Genomic DNA, 18,139 nt, shown 5'->3' with positions numbered 1-18,139 from the left:
TGTCCCTTAACATAGAAAAATGTAATGTATTGCGAATACATAGAAAGAAGGATCCTTTATTGTACGATTATATGATAGCGGAACAAACACTGGTAGCAGTTACTTCTGTAAAATATCTGGGAGTATGTGTGCGGAACGATTTGAAGTGGAATGATCATATAAAATTAATTGTTGGTAAGGCGGGTACCAGGTTGAGATTCATTGGGAGATTCCTTAGAAAATGTAAGGTGGCTTACAAAACACTCGTTCGACCTATACTTGAGTATTGCTCATCAGTGTGTGATCCGTACCAGATCGGGTTGACGGAGGAGATAGAGAAGATCCAAAGAAGAGCGGCGCGTGTCGTCACAGGGTTATTTGGTAACCGTGATAGCGTTACGGAGATGTTTAACAAACTCAAGTGGCAGACTCTGCAAGAGAGGCGCTCTGCATCGCGGTGTAGCTTGCTCGCCAGGTTTCGAGAGGGTGCGTTTCTGGATGAGGTATCGAATATATTGCTTCCCCCTATTTATACCTCCCGAGGAGATCACGAATGTAAAATTAGAGAGATTAGAGCGCGCACGGAGGCTTTCAGACAGTCGTTCTTCCCGCGAACCATACGCGACTGGAACAGGAAAGGGAGGTAATGACAGTGGACGTAAAGTGCCCTCCGCCACACACCGTTGGGTGGCTTGCGGAGAATAAATGTAGATGTAGATGTAGATGTAACCTAACCTAATCTAATCCAACCTGTTAATGTCTGCTAAAATTTTATTCCAATAGTTCAAGTACTAGTCGATGCAACGCTCTTCGTTTTTTGACCAATTAATCATCATATCAATATAATAAATGTCATTCAAGACGAAAACGACGTGTTGCAACTGATTTTTTAACTCTTTACACTTCAACCAAAACCACTGTTTAACAAGTACATAGTTAAATGTCACTCGTGTTGAGTGGCTGTTTTTAGTAGGTCTTCTACGAGGTCTGATGACCGTCAGACCGTGGGGGCGAGTTTCGTCTCGATTCAGTCACAGGTCACTCCAGTGTGCCGGTTTGCTGGTGAGGCACAAATCAGAATGTGATTATCCGGTCTCATCTGGGCCCTTATGGGCTGGACTAGTGTTCCCGTTTACTAACAATAATATCATGAAAACATTACAACACTAATCCATAGCTACATTTCAGCGCTCATAAATCCACTCTATATGGAGCAGAAAGTGACAGTTAGTGTATAAAACGACGAAACTGAAGCGTGGGGTATTGAAAGGGGTGTGAGAAAGTATCGCCGTATGTCACAAGCATATTTCGTTATACATACTGAAAACGTAGTCTGTTACGCCTTGCAAAAATAAAGACGGCTTACAATGGGAGGAGAAAGAATAAAACCTATCAAATACGTTGATGATATGACTGTCCTTGCAGAAACGGGGGAAGAGCTGAAAGTAACAATGCTCCATAAGCTGGTCAAGTAACTAAACCGTATCATTCGTTTGGATTAGAAAGCACAAACAATTAATGTTACAAAAAAATTGGGCAGTGGAGGTGCGGGGCTGTTGATAGCATGAGGCTATCAGTACGTGGTGCATGAGCTACACGGATAAATCACTGATTAAACGTCCGAAACCATTCACTTGGCCAACTAAAATGGTTTTCCCCAACAGGATATCAACTTAATACAATAGCCTCATATCTACCTCGAACAATTTGCGAAATCAAACATATTAACAGTTCGAAAAAAAAATAACTTAGTGTTTTTCTGGCGCATTTCTAATTGAGTATTGTCAAATGTCCACCGGGGTCACTTCGTAAGCTGCTCGCGATATCTCGGCAAGCACACTCATTGCCATCTTCTGGTAGTTCCCTTTTTTTGCCTCGGTTCATTCCTTCCGCTAAAGGAGGAAGGGAGGCTATTCCAGTGCTTCACTGCATTATTCACCCAAAGGCTATAACTAGTTTACTCTGTTGGGATACAATTTGGTTTAATGTGTTGCCAAGATGAATAAAGTTCTTCAAGTCCCAGTTGGCAATGGTTCCTGATGACTGCGTCCTATACACATGGACCGCTAGCCCCCCGTCAGTCGGCTGCCGTGGCCCTGGGTGGTGGTGGGGGTGAGAGCCGAGTCTCCTCGATATCGCCGGTGAGCGCGGGCCTCACTGCACGGGAACTCTGCGCTCTTCCTCGGTTGCGTGAAGGGCTCCCTGTCTGGGTGCTTGGAAGGCCGCCGTCTTCCTTAGTTGCACCGTCATGGGTCGAAATTTCAATGACGTCTTTAATAATCACGGAATCCCAGAAGCTGCAAGACTGGCTAAGTACGTCGGTTCTGTTGTACATGACAGAGTGACCAGTTTTTATTGGGGCTGCGTAAACGATACGCGCTTTCGACATAGCCCAATATTTCTCGAAACGCCACTGCGTTCGATACAGCATAGAGCGTATTCGAACAATCATCAAACGTTTGACTTGGGTAGTACGTGTGCAAAGGATACGCAAGCAACTACGCATTAGCCACCACGATACGCTATGGCACTGCATAACTTTGACGATTTGGTGAAACTGTGGAGGAAACAGCATTAAATCCAAACACAGCAAATACTGTTGCCTTTGAGCTAATTTATGAGTTCTCACACAGTACCGTTATGTATCTATGTATAAACGTTTATGCTGAATTGTAAGTGAAGGTAACAGACAAAGACAAAAATTTCGTCCAAAGAATATTGCTCACCTGAACTCAGTATAATATTTCGTTCGTTTATGACAGGCTTTACGAAGTAGGTGGTTAATGAGCAATTCAATCCCTGCTCACATATTTGATAAAATCTTTACCGCATTTTAATCAGTCTGAAAACAAGAAGACAACATTCACGTGAAACAGTTGAGACAATAACTCAAGAATTAAATGCGGAAGATAGAAAATGTACCGTAATAAACTGACTACTTTTTGTCGAGAGAATAAATTGCAGCGGATTCACCCCTCTTCCACATAGTACCGACACAACTAAAAAGCCCGCGGAACGAGCAAAAGCTCGAGCATCGCACAGAATAACGATTTCCATCTTTTATTTATTAAGTAATTGTGATTGCTACGCGTAACCTGCACGCAAGAAGATATTTCAATCCGCGTTTCAGTTATTTTTATTGTTAAAGTCCACACTGCATTAAAAAGGCCGAGACAGGTCATTATCATAGTACCAGCGAAACACACTAGATAGCAGGCCGATCAAAAAGTGGAACAAAACCCGAGACTACCCGATCTGTGACGGAAACTGCTGGAAGAGTTGGAATCTGTTCCGGCGTAGAAGTCAACCACAGGCACGCCTGTAGGCAACGTTAGAGCAGAGAGGGCTGTGAAGAAGATGTCAGCCAATAGCACACGGACCGACCTCTTTCTACACTACTGGCAATTAAAATTGCTACACCATGAAGATGACTTGCTACAGACGCGAAATTTAACCGACAGGAAGAAGATGATGTATATGCAAATGATTAGCTTTTCAGAGCATTCACTCAAGGTTGGGGCCGGTGGCGACACCTACAACGTGCTGACATGAGGAAAGTTTCCAACAGATTTCTCATACACAAAGAGCAGTTGACCGGCCTTGCCTGGTGAAACGTTGTTGTGATACCTCGTGTAAGGAGGAGAAATGCGTACCATCACGTTTCCGACTTTGATAAAGGTCAGATTGTAGCCGACTTTGATAAAGGTCGGTTTATCGTATCGTGACATTGCTGCTCGCGTTGGTCGAGATCCAATGACTGTTAGCAGAATATGGAATCGGTGGGTTCAGGACGCTAATACGGAACGCCGTGCTGGATCCCAACAGCCTCGTATCACTAGCAATCGAGATGACAGGCATCTTATCCACGTGGCTGTAACGGATCGTGCAGCCATGTCTCGATCCCTGAGTCAACAGATGGGGACGTTTGCAAGACAACAACCATCTGCACAAATAGTTCGACGACGTTTGCAGCAGCATGGCCTATCAGCTAGGAGACCATGGCTGAGGTTACCCTTGACGCTACATCACACACAGGAGCGCCTGCGATGGTGTACTCAACGACGGACCTGGGTGGACGAATGGCAAAACGTCATTTTTTCGGATGAATCCGGGTTCTGTTTACAGCATCATGATGCTCGCATCCGTGTTTGGCGACATCGCGGTGAACGCACATTGGAAGCGTGTATTCGTCATCGCCATACTGGCGTATCATCCGGTGTGATGATGTGGGGTGGCATCGATTACACGTCTCGGTCACCTCTTGTTCGCATTCGATCCCTGCGAAACCCTACATTTCAGCAGGAGAATGCACGACCACATGCTGGAGTTTCTGTACGGGTATTTCTGGATACAGAATATGTTCGACTGCTGTCCTGGCCAGCACATTCTCGATATCTCTCACCAACTGAAAACGTCTGCTCAATGGTGGCCGAGCAACTGGCTCGTCACAATACGCCTGTCACTACTCTTGATGAAATGCGGTGTCGTGTTGAAGCTGCATGGGCAGCTGTACCTGTACACCCCATCACAGCTCTGTTTGACTCAATGTCCAGTCGTATCAAGGCCGTTGTTGCGGCCGGAGGTGGTTGTCATGGGTACTGAATTCTCAGGATCTATGCAGCCAAATTGCGTGAAAATATAATCACATGTCAGTTCTAGTATGATATATTTGTCCCATGAATACTCGTTTATCATCTGCATTTCTTCTTGGTGTAGCACTTTTAATGGGCATTAGTGTAGTACGAGAGCCTGACGGCAACGCACTCGACACGGGGAGGACATATGCGCCGGGCAGCTTGGTCGGCGCCCAGTTGAAGACTAGCAATTGGCCGACTTCCATAGCGGGATCAAGAACAGGCACTTGTATAGCACAGACTTAGGGACGGTATTACTTCTCTTGTATTAAGAACTGTATACACTGGAGAGAGTTCTTACTTGTGTCTCACCGTTTGCTTGCGACACATCGTTGTAAATTTTCCAAAATTATTGTCATTTATTTTCAGTAGGAATTCCATATATGACGGGTGGGCAGGACACAACAATATCGTCTTCAAATACAGCCCTAATTTTTTTACCAAAGTCGGGCGCGGCTGCTCTGGCGTCTGTTTTTACGGCACCTTTACAATTTCACACTGTGCACATTGGCGCAATGGTCCGAGAAGGTCTAATTAACAACGACGGCGGCCTAGAGCTCAGTCAGGTGTGGAGTCCAGTTCTATGCCTAGCGCATTCGGGAGGACGACGGTTCAATCCCGCGTCCGGCCATCCTGATTTAGGTTTTCCATGATTTCCCTAAATCGGGAAAATGCCAGGATGGTTCCTTTGAAAGGGCACTGCCGATTTCCTTTCCCATGCTTCCCTAATCCGATGCTTCCCTAATCCGATGAGACCAATGACCTCGCTGTTTGGTCTCTTCTCAGAAAATCCATCCATCCATCCAAGCCTAGAAAACTAAAAGCGTTCCGTGCAGTGAGGTCCGCTCCCGACGGCGATAGAGCGGGTACTGGGGACCGCAGTTAGCAACCGGGCGTCGCCACACCCACCGACGCCGATACATACACACACACACACAATCAGCTGCCGCTGCACTGACAGCGAAAGGAGCGGAGCCACGGAGGGTGTAGAGCAGTGCGGCAGTCATCACGAAACACCTGAAGACGGCAACGAGTGTATTTGCCGCAACATCGCCACAGACGAATGCCGGGGCAGGTAGGAGCGGCAGCGGCGCGCACCTGCTCGATGGCGTCGGCGGCGGCGTCGAGGTGCGGCGCCAGGTCCTCGGAGGGGGCGTCGAGCAGCGCGACGCGCTGGAAGGCGACGCCGGCGGGCAGCGGCGTGTCGGGCAGCTCGGGCGCGGCGCTGAGCACGCGCGTCACGCCGAGGGCGCGCACGCGCTCCGGCCGCACGGCCGCCGCCGCCGCCACCAGCAGCCAGGGCAGCACCTCGCTCACGCCCGCCGCCGCGCTGCAGACAACACGAGCGCGTGAGGCCGCCGCACCGTCTGGCGTCGCGACGACCGCTGCCGCACACAGACAGTGAAACGTCCGGAAGGGAAATGGAGCTTCCCTCGTTGACGGTGTACGTAGCGCTATTTTTGTGGTTACAGAACAGAATCAAATTTGCAAAGAGCTTGTCAGTGTGAGCCCAGTACGACAAGTATCCTGGACACACGCACTGATACGGTCGCATCCTCTTCTCACTCAAGTTGACCCACAACTGTTGTGAACGGCCCTCCATATCGTGGTTACTAGCGCTGAGGTTTGACGTCCGAGCTGGTACCACACACCTATCGCGGACACGTCTCAGGTTCGTTGCTCGCACCGAGGACACCTCAGCATCCCACGGACAGTCCGTAGAGACACGGGTCACTTGTGGAGGACAATTGTACTCTCGCAAAATGCCACCACAATGCTGTCGTCTGTGACGAAATACACGAGGACGCAGTATTTCCTTCACGTACTGTTGTTCCATCGTATACGTTTCCACTGCTTCCACCCCGATGCTTTGTTTGTAAAGCCCCATCTTGAACACACAAATTTTACCGTTCATAATTACCAATATCGGCTACTGCCATCTTCAGATCTATTACATGTACAAAAATGGTGGTGTAACCGGCGAAGTTCAATTAGCTCAAGGAAAACCTATAATAGGCCTGCTGATACATAAGAAAAATAAAAAAGTATTTACATTACTGACAGTCATGCATACTAGCCATATATACCATAAAATATTCTGATGTAGATATCGTCAAAATCCATGCATATAGGTACATAGTCAGTGCTGGATGGATACATCTGCTGCCGGCCGCTCTTGCCGAGCAGTTCTAGCCACTTCAGTCCGGGACCGCGCTGCTGCTAAGGTCGGAGGTTCGAATCCTGCCTCAGGTATGGATGTGTGTGCTGTCCTTAGGTTAGTTAGGCCTAAGTAGTTCTAAGTCCAGGGGACTGATGAACTCAGATGTTAAGTCCCATAGTCCTCAGAGCCATTTGAACCATTTGATACATCTGCTATTTATGCAAATAACTGAGGCCAGCAAAGGGCACTATAGCTGTGACACGAGACTAATCAGTATTCTTAATTGACACTTAAAATGCAGTATGAGTTCTTAATTAAAGTTGCTTCGTATGGCACAATGAGCGTCTGACAATAAAACGTGAAATGGATACAATATGTGGATTTAGATCCATTGTTACAACCTACATAAAAAGTGTAATGAGCAGTGATGGGAACCTCTTAGCCTCGCAAAGGGCGTGAAAATCCAGAATAGAAACTTTAAAAATAACATCACATACATAAATCGAAACTTTTCACCATGACAAAACAATTAAACCAAAACCTTAACTCTAAGGCAACTAATAAAACAGTGACTATTAATTAAAAACTCCCTAGTCGATAACACATCCTGAGTGGGATCTCAGTGGTGCAGCCTCGCGGCTCCTCTGTATGAATTTTTTGTTTTCCTGTGGCGGAGCTGGAAGAGGAAGCCCCACTTTCAAATGGTTCAAATGGCTCTGAGCACTATGGGACTTAACATCTCAGGTCATCAGTCCCCTAGAACTTAGAACTACTTAAACCTAACTAACCTAAGGACATCACACACATCCATGCCCGAGGCAGGATTCAAACCTGTGACCGAAGCGGTAAGTCCCACTTTTCTCGTCGCTGTAATCGATTATCGTGATTTCCATTAGTAGTCTCTGTTTTGTTGATTGTCTTACACTGGCGGTTATGTTTAACTGTTTTGACAAGGTGAAAGTTTTCAATTTATAGATATGTTACTTCTAAAGTTTTTATTATTGCTTTTGCAGAATTGTGTTATTTACTTTGCCAGGCTAAGAGCTTCCCATTACTACTCTTTACGCTTTTTTGTGGATTTTACGTACGGATCTCATTCCACATATTGTATGTCAGTTCATGTTTTATTGTCATACGCTCATTGGGCCACACGTAGTAATTTTAAGTAATGACTACGCATGCTGCATTTTAATTATTAAATTTACGAAATTCGTTACTCATATACTTCACCTATAGTGCCCTCTGCTGGCCTCAATTACTTCCATAGATACTGGACTCACCCAGGCCTTTAGGAACACTTAGTATGTACATACGTGTATAGATTTTTACGTTCATACTACATCAGAATATTTTATGGTATGTATGACTGATATGCAAGGCTGTTAATCACCTAATTTTTTTTTCACTTTTCTTATGTAGCACTAGTCCAGTTATAGATTTTTCTCTAGCCAATTGAACTTAGTTGCTTACACCAGTGCTTTCTTATTTGTAACACAGTCAGAAGGGTGTAAGTTGGAGTAGTTACTTGAAGATGAAGAAGCTTGCACAGGATAGAGTAGCATGGAGAGCTGCCTCAAACCAGTCTCTGAACTGAAGACCACAACAGCAACAACAGATCTGAAGATGGCATTAGCCGAAATCGATAATTACGAATTGCCAAATTTGTGTGATCGAGACGGACCTTTGCAAACAAAGTGCCATAGCATTTAAAGACTTTATCTCTTCAATTAATCATGGCTCATGGCAAGATACAGTGACGCCAAGGCTAACACCACTGTGCCTCTCCAAAAGATTAGAAGAATGGGACCTGTCGTTAGAATGCCGGCATACTGACAGTCGTCGAACATCCGGTGTAGTGCAGAACCGCGACTGATTGCCGATCACAATGCGTTGCCGTTCGTCTACTGTCCACGCTCCCCGGTAACAGAGCCAGTTCAGACGCAGCCGTTTGGGGTTGTGGCATTAACGGCAGCCTCCGCATTGGCAGTAATTCCCTAACTCAGCTCGTGCTAGTCTATTCTCTGACCAGTGCTGAGGAATGATAGAGTGTCCCAGGGAGTTAGTTAGTTGTTCCGGTGAGAGAGGGTCAGATGTGAAGGAGTGGATAAGATGTGCTTCGGGCACAGTACGGCGAACGTTGCTTATGGTGCTCGTACGTGATCGACCTCAACCTCGACGACGACTATGACCACTCTCACTTTCCCATACGGTCCTGTCACATTAGGACGCACCATGAATCTGGATATTGCACGACATATGGAGACTCACAACGAGGCTTCTTTCAAACTCTGGCAGGTGCTGACATCGCTTTCTCACACGAGTACGCGGCATCGCCGCGCCCGTCGCCGGCATCACTGTGCATCTGGCGCTGCTCACGGCCCTTACGTACCCCGCCAACCCGGCAACAACTCTAAAGCACTCTGACGGGCGTTCTACGTCACAGAGAATTTCAACACTAATCATATTCAGATCTTGTCGGTGCTGTATACGCTCATTAAGCTACATTCAGCCAGACCATGTCTTTCGGGTGCTTCACATTCTTTTGTAAGGCAGTGGATCTTTACGAAACAAAATAATGGCAGATTCCATGTGAAATTTATAAATGACAAAAGCGAGCTGATATTTTTCCATGAATAATTCAATTCATACAAAAGTGAGCCACAAAGAAATTGGTTTCTCTCCATTTTCTCTCAACGCTATGATACTGTGTTAAGCGTTTCAGAAGTACAAGTATTATTAATTGTTAGGCAGTGGAAATAGGCAAATAATTCAGTTCAAGGGGAATTGAAAGTTAATAACACAGAAATTCTGCTACCTTGATTGTGTGCTATACAATAATCGTAGATTTTTCATGTATTGTTGATTTTCACACGTTTAAAACGGTATTAAAATTCATTACAGAACACCTACTAAAATTCTCTGCTTACAAGAGCCAGCAAATGCGATGCTAGAAGGCCGAGAGCATGGTTAAAGCCCTGGGATAATTAGGCAATTAGACGTGCAGTACAAAGAGGAAAACGTACCGTGATTTACAACTATATTTTCACGTTGGCAGTCTGTGGAAATTTGTTGCTGCAATGTATACAAGTCCTGTTTACAATCCTGAAACCAGCTTAAACAGCAGATGGATGGAGTCGTGAAAGAGCCGCGGTCCATGCTATCCGAGGGAAGATCTGGGCCAGTAGCCGTTGCCAGCATGGGACAGCTGCCGACTCCACAAATCTCATTCCAATAGGCTGCCTCCCCGGTCTTATCGCTGGACATCAGCATCCATATCCGCTACACTGATGCAGCGCTGTGCACCCAACAATTCGAAACATGTGTGATCGAATTCCGGTAGTGAGAATGAAACACAGTTGTGAAAGACGTAAAACAGATGACACGTACCTGCGTTTTCATCTTCTCACTTAACGCAGCATGCGACCCTAGAACAATATCTCTCAGGACCAATGCAAGAACAGAAATAAAGCGTTGTATATTTTGGCTGATTTCCTACTCCACTCCAATCTTTCAGATATGCACTGATTAATACATCTCTGACGCGCTAGGTGGACTGTTTCATTTTTTCCCATCCGCAATGATATTTTTGTTACGTGACCCTAATATCATTAAGCTGCTACTCATACTAACATATTACACTCCTCACACCGTTTGAAGATTAATAAATACCAAAAGGCTTATTTGGATTTAGCGAGTGGGCGGTAGTATCGTAGAGTGTTGAACTAAATAGTTATAACGACTCCGCGCCGCGATGTTGAATGCGACCTGCTTGCGATGCAGACTCGCTATAAAGGAGGTGTAAAGCACTCCGTCCTCAGGCCACGAGTGGCCCATCGGGACCATCCGACCGCCGTATCGTCCTCATATGATGATGCGGATAGGAGGGGCGTGTGGTCAGCATACCGCTCTCCCGGTCGTTATGTTGGTTTTCTGTGACCGGAGCCGCTACTATTCCGTCGAGTAGCTCATAAATTGGCATCACGAAGCTGAGTGCACCCCCAAAAATGGCAACAGCGCATGGCGGCCCGAACGGTCACCCAACCAACGCTCGACAGCGCTTAACTTTGGTGATATGACGGGAACCGGTGTATCCACTGAGGTCAGGCCGTTGGCTAAAGGAGGTGTGCAGGTTGTTTAAAAAAAAGTGTCGAATATTTTGAGAGGCGGTGGTACCCAAAAAACAAGGAAAAAAGTTTTTAACACCATGAAATAGCGGAGCAGTGTGAATTGGCAATCTTTTTCACGATGATAGGTCTAGCGAATGCGGAAATCCACTAATAGAGGGCACTTCGTTATGGCACTGCATGTCTGAAACAGCGAAGTTAGGCAGGTGTTCGCGTGGAGACCGGGGGCATGCTGTGTAAAACAGGACGGGCGACTACCTGTGGCAGATGCGACGACAAACGTCGGTGCGAGGATGACTCTTTCGGAGCTGACCGTTCAGTGCACATCGTCGAACATGGAGCTCCACAGAAGACGACTCGTACGTTGACCCTACACTATCAATTACGGTAGTAATCAGCGTGGGGATCCCCGGGATTGGAATGAGGCTGAATAGAATCGTATCACCTAGTCGAACGAATCACATTTATTGTGCTGCACGGAGGCAGGATGGTGGGGGCAGTACTGTGCTACAGAGGTAATTCACCTGGCTTCCACGGGGCATAAGGAACTAATCGAAGGCACTACGGCACCTGTGTACTGCACGACTGTTATTTCAGGCCACCTTCGGGGCTGATTTGTGTAACGACGGCGATGGCATCTACCAACAAGATAGCTGCCCACGTCACACAAGAGTAGAATCGTGATACATTGGTTTGAAGAAAGTGATAGTGGACTCACGCTGAAGTCTTCATCAAATTCGCCCGATAGGACCCAGATGGGCAAGTGGGACGCTGCTCGGTGCCGGCTCTGAGCCCGCAAACCACCGGCCTGCTAATTGTTTGTCCTGTAAGTAGACGTGGCCACGTACCTCCGAGCAGTTACCAAGCACTAGGAGAACCCAGGCCATGCGGAATAGGCCCTCTATTGCGAGGGGCGTTCATTAAGTAGAGCAACACTTTCTTATCTCGGCCAATTTCTGTTGGAAACAATGCGGAATTTGTTCTGCGACGTCGTGGAACATTCTCGCTTCACCCCAAAAGCATCATGAAGTTCAGATAGGTGGCGGCGCTATAGGTGGCTTTCAAAATGACGTCAGTAACGGGGGTGGGTCCGAAGCAGAGAGCTATCACTGAATTAGTTTTGGAGAGAAACCAGAGCATCGCAAATATTCGAAGGCGCTTCCAGAATGTCGACGGAGAATTGGAGATGAACAAAAGCACGGCGAGTCGATGACCGATGCGTGTGTCATCATCGCAAACAGGTCGCGCAACTCTGTCCGATCTTCCGCGTGCCGTATGCAGCTGTGACTCGTGCACACAGTCTCATCTGATGTGATCGACAGATCACAATCAAACACCTCACTGCTCAACCGGACGTCTCAGTTCGTAGGGCTGATGCACTCGTCCACCAGTTGAGGCACTCGAAGGTGCGTAGCACCTGGGTTCCTCGCCACCTAACAGAAGACCATAGAGAGCAGCGGAGTTCCTCGAGCATTACGAGGCTAATCGTAACAGCTTTTCATCCAACATCGTCACAGGTGATGGAAGATGCGACCATCACTTCGAACGGCAGTCCTCCAAAGAAACAGTCAAACCTGCACCCTCAGCCGGTGAAGTCATGGCGACGGTCTTCTGGGACTCTGAAGCGGTTGCTCTGTTTGACGTCTTCATGCGGAACTCTGGAGAGTATTGTGCTACCCTCAGGAAATTGTGTTCGTAGCCATAGAAATGCATATGAACTTCTTCGTGACAACCCAAGGCCTCTCGCCAGTATGTGCAGCCGAGAGGAGAACACAACTTCACTGGACTCTTCTTCCTCATTTATCTTACAGCAGTGATCTCGCACCGTTCGACTTCCACCTGTTTGGTTCCACGAAGGATGCACATTCACTCGACGGGGAGCAGTACGTACATGGCGCAGCAGGATGATGGCTCCGACGTCGGCCAGCAGAGTGGTACCATGCGTACACACAGGCCCTCCCAGTTAGGTAGCGTAAAAAAAAAAGCCCGTCGTATCAAACGGAGTTTATGTTGAAAATTAGGATTTTGTAGGCAAAAGACCGGGGAACGGGGATTATGTCGAAAAATAAGATTTTTTCGGAAAAATAGTAGGGAATGATTTGGTCTGCTGGAATCCTGAGTAAAAACAACACTGTTTCAGAAAAAAATTGTGTTGCATTACTTATTGCACACCCCCCGTTCGTTCTAAAGGTGGGTCAAAACGCAACTAAGCAGACTTTGATAACAGTTCTATCAGTGTAGTCCTTACGTATACAGCAATAAAAATTGCCTTATTGCCACTATATTTCACTCGACGCACAGCGATAATCCACGAATCGGTTGACGTCGTAGGGGACGACTGGTAGACTTTAATGCAGCGCATCTAGACATGGGCAAACTCGTTCATTCTTGGGAACTAGTTCGCTGCTGATCGTTCTTTTTTGGGAACCGTTCATTTTTACTCGTTAACCGTTCATTTGTGCTTGGAATATGGTTGTTATGAAAAACTGAAAACTGGTAGTGTAGGTGACTGAAGGATGGAGGGCACCAAGAGGGGGCTCTAGCCTCCCCCCTGCAGTACAGAGTTTTTATTCATTACAGAATTATTACACACTTTTAGAAGTAATTTCTGTGATTCTCTCGTTTAGCCAACTGTGGCCTTGTGTGGCTGATCGCAGGGAAAGAATATAGGGTGGCGAACGGAAAACCGGCCCCGAGTACAGACTGCTCGCCAATTACGGACGATGTGTTGCCCCTTACGAGCAGATACAACAAACAGACATACATATAACAATTAGGCAGTGAAGAAATAAAAGGCTAATGCAAGCAACAATTGCGAAACAATCGATGGCGATGTGTAGAGAGCTGGAGAAGAGATCATGAAAGTCTCACGCGACGCGCATGGACTATAGCTTATGTAGTCTTGTAAAGCTGTTGGTGGCTGTTCCTCAACGTAATAGACCACAAGTGTCTTGTATAAAATTCTTCGTTTCGACTTCCACTACATAGCTACGCTACGTTGTAAACAATAATCGTTTACATCCTATATATACTTCACGTTGTGTCTGAGTTCGTAGGTGAAGTAGATACTTTATGGAAGCATAAAATAAAGTGCAGTTTTATCATACTTGCGTCACACGCTTAGTAAAAATTAGGTTTTTATGTTACACTATTGAAGTTAATGCAGCAATAATATTAATAATTAAGTTCGCAATAATAAAGTTTTTGCGCCGGCCGCGGTGGTCTAGTGGTTCTAGGCGCGCAGTCCGGAACCGCGGGACTGCTACGGTCGCAGGTTCGAATCCTGCCTCGGGCATGGATGTGTGTGATGTCTTTAGGTTAGTTAGGTTTAAGTAGTTCTAAGTTCTAGGGGACTGATGACCACAGAAGTTAAGTCCCATAGTGCTCAGAGCCATTTGAATAAAGTTTTTGGTCTGAGAGCTCCTTCTGAACAAATGTTTTTGAGAAAATGAGTAAATACGATTTTATGGCAATCTATGTCTTTTCAAATGGAGAGGCACCGCTTTTCCTACTGAGCCAAAATGAACCACAACCCAACTTTTTTTTTTTCAAAGAAACCAAACTAGGAGGTAATGCAAATTGGAAACAACCAAACTTAAAAATAATTAGAGCCTTCCTAAATGTAATGTTTTGTATATGAAAGCTACACGAAAACCGTTTTATATGAATTTTCTTACACTCTAAATTAAGCAAATTATTGAAAGTTAGTTGCTAAATCAAGTCGATGAATCCAAAAAATATATGAATAACAAAAAAAAGAACATGCCTTTTTATGTCTTCTGCTGTTCATCGATATAATGAAATGATCTGATATGCCCTTTTGTTACCTGAAAAGACGTACCTGTTACATACAACGCAATTTTTATGTAATTTACGTAACTATAAAAGAACGAAGGGCAAGAACAGTTTGGAACACATGTAAAATGGGCGTGTGCAGTGAACGAAACGAACAACTGGATACTGAACTAACTAGGAGCAGTCGGCAGTGGAACTGAGACAGGTGGTCATGCGAAGAACGGCGAGTGCGGCCGAGGGAGACCGGGACGGAGACGAGCACGCGACCGAGGCTGGAACGAGAACTGTCCAAGTGACCGCCGCGATCGAAGTGAACTAGTGAACTATGAACCGATCGTCCCTCGTTCCCGGGAACTATAAGTAGACCGCCGCGACCGAAGTGAACTACGAACCGATCGTTCCTTGGAATTCGTTCCTCGGTCCTTTCGTTCATATTGGTGAACCGTTCCTTTGGACCCGTTCGTTCGCGAACTACCCATCTCTAGTCGCATCGCTTGGCGTCCCCGTTCAGACGGCGCGGCCCTCGCCTAGTGGCAGAGGCGGACTGGACGGCGTCCAGAGGCGGCCGTATCGGAGCGGCATCTCGCGGCACAGCCTCGCCGGCCCACGAAACGTTGGCGCAGGCCAGCCGGAACGACGGCCGAGCTTCCACCATGCACTGCTGCAGCCGTCTGCCTGCTGACACTCGCACAGGGACAGCTTAGCTGCACGTCGTACAACTTTGTTACAAAACTGCTACGTTCATCAGCTGCACGTTGTCTGTCTAACAGCTTCCAGGGGCAATAAAAATTTAAGTCACGTTTCCACCTGAAATTACTTTAAAATCGTTAAGCACATTTGTAATCTAAACGAACAGCAAACTAGTAGCTCACGAAACAAGTAACAATGCATCTTGAGCGTATTTTTCTTTCTGTCGTTGCACCTATAAAAATTTAAGCATCAGTGCATTCTTGCAACTTCATTAATGACCTAGAAACAGGCATCCGCTTTTTTTTGTGGAACTACAGAAGGGTCCAGAGAAATGTAGACACACTTTGGAGGCCGGCCGGCTTGCCCGATCGGTTCTAGGCGCTTCAGTCTGGAACCGCGCGACCTCTACGGTCGCAGGTTCGAGTCCTGCCTCGGGCATGCATGTGTGTGATGTCCTTAGGTTAGTTCTAGGGGACTGATGACCTCAGATGTTAAGTCCCATAGTGCTCAGAACCATTTGAACTACTTGAATACCCTTTGGAACAAAATGACACTTCGTTGCAATTTTGTGCGGTAGCATAATTTGAAGGCTGCATCGTGGAAAATGTACATTTCAAGATCGCTGCGCGCTATGAAAAAGAACGACCCGGAGCGAAGGACGGAGTACTGCGAGTGTCTTGAAAACATGCTTCACGAGGATGGACGGTTTGTACGGATGGCTAGTCCGACGGGGCGCAATTCAAACTGAACGGTACTGTAAACCATCACAACTGCGTGTAATGGGCTCCTGAAAAACCTCACTTTCACGTGGACGAACGCGTTTCTCTACCGAATGTTAATGTGTGGTGTAGTCTGTCATCGTGCGGTTTGAGTGGCCTATTCTGCTTTTAAGGTACTGAACTGGTCAGGTGTACCTTCATATGCTGCCATCCGAGAGACGTTTGCAGATGAAAGATTTTATCTGCAACAAGACTGCACTTCGCCTCACTACCACATTAATGTCACAGCCTACCTTGACGATGGACAGGTCGCAGGGGGTCTGTTGAGTACCCACCGCGGTATCCAGACCTAACAACTCCTCACTTCTATCTATTGGGGACTTTGAAAAATGAAGATTATCAACGTCTACACTGAACGTGCTACGAGAAACCACCGAGGCGTCTTGTGCGGCAATTGCACCGGCAAAACTGACAGCCGCAGTTCAGCGGCAATTTTGACTGGTAATGGGGGTCACTTTGAAAACATAAGATAACCTCGCCCCGTGCACGGATTGTAAAGGTATATCACTTTGTTCCATTAAAAGCTTCTACGCTTTTCTGTCGATGGGACAAACACGGCGTAAAAGTACACTGAACATTTGAATATTTGTCCTTTCGTCACATGTCTTTAATGGGTTAAAATAATTTGAGGCGAAAAAGTTTTTAAGTTTATAATTCTAGTTGTATTTCACCGAACATAACACGTATAGTGGTCGTGTCGGCCGCGGTGGTTTCGCGGTTCTAGGCGCGCAGTCCGGAACCGTGCGACTGCTACGGTCGCAGGTTCGAATCCTGCCTCGGGCATGGATATGTGTGATGTCCTTAGATTAGTTAGGTTTAAGTAGTTCTAAGTTCTAGGGGACTGATGACCACAGCAGTTGAGTCCCATAGTGCTCAGATCCATTTTTTGTAGTGGTCGTTCAGTGAATATATCACTAGTGAAACGTTCTATGCATTTTGGCGAAGGTTTGTATCTTTCTGCATAGCATAGGCTGCACTGTGTGATTCTCAGTTATGAACGTGATCGTCGACAACTCTGATCTGACCCATACTGTAATTTCCTGAACAGTTTCTCTCACGCTGTAAATTTACGGACTAACTCTTTCGACAGAAGCCTCGGAATAATCTATACTTGTGCCGGAATGAGCATCTGGGACAAAGTTGAAATCTTGTCGTACATTGTTGTGGTTCTTCGTCTTAAGAGGTAAAATTACGGTGACCTAAAAGGCGTCTACTGTCTAAATGTGTAGGATGTGCGTAGGTCGTAATATGTTGTATTCCGTTTTGATGTGGTCAGTTGAGGTTACAGAGTTGTTGAAATTTAGGACCGGGATTCCAAGGTAATGAAACAAGGTTTCCCTAAGTCAATTGTGTAGAACGTAGAGTGGTCCCAATTTTTCTTTTTTTTTTCCATCGTGACCACAGCTTCCTTCCTTGTACGGACATAGTTTGCCCTGTGTTGTCTCCGCGTCGACGGGATGTTAAACTCGATATGTATTGTTACTTGATGTCTAAATGTGCCACTGTTGGCACCACACGACATTCCTGAAGAATTGTGATAATATGGTATAACAGTGACATTCTTTTCTTGGGGATCTCGTAAATGGCAATGAAGTCTTCGTTGCTAGTTATCTACTGGTGCACCACTTACATTCAAGTTCCCTCCAACACAGGCTGCAGCCGCTTCTTCGCTCGAGGCCCGTGGTCACGCGCTGACGTACCCGGAAAGTCTGCGAGCTCAACTGTCTCACTCAGCGCAAGTTGAGTGTATTTAGCACTTTTCACATTCTCCAGATTTGGCACTGGAGACTTCTTTTTGTTTCCTCGCCTTAAATTACCCCTGAGGGGCTCACAGTTCGCAGACATTGCACGTGACGACAGTGCTTCGAGCGATTCCACAGGAAGCCGTTGCTGGCACTTTCCAACTAGAACCAATGCCACAACTGTGTTGTAGCTAATTCTGATTTCTGTGAAGGCCAGTAAAGGTATTTTGTTTTT

The 18,139-nt window shown here is 46.3% G+C and overlaps 1 protein-coding gene across 1 annotated transcript in view; it reads right to left on the bottom strand.

Annotated features, from left to right (window-relative positions):
- Positions 1–18,139, bottom strand: part of LOC124544633 (dual specificity protein phosphatase 14-like) — a 79,787-nt gene that overhangs the window by 22,564 nt on the left and 39,084 nt on the right. Inside the window, exon 2 of the mRNA XM_047123239.1 lies at positions 5,703–5,943. Coding sequence (XP_046979195.1) covers positions 5,703–5,943 — 241 coding nt within the window. The remainder of the gene's footprint in view (positions 1–5,702; positions 5,944–18,139) is intronic.

This window comes from Schistocerca americana, chromosome 8, assembly GCF_021461395.2.
Source record: "Schistocerca americana isolate TAMUIC-IGC-003095 chromosome 8, iqSchAmer2.1, whole genome shotgun sequence".
NCBI classification, from domain to species: domain Eukaryota; kingdom Metazoa; phylum Arthropoda; class Insecta; order Orthoptera; family Acrididae; genus Schistocerca; species Schistocerca americana.
This window is presented reverse-complemented; position numbering and strand designations above follow the sequence as displayed.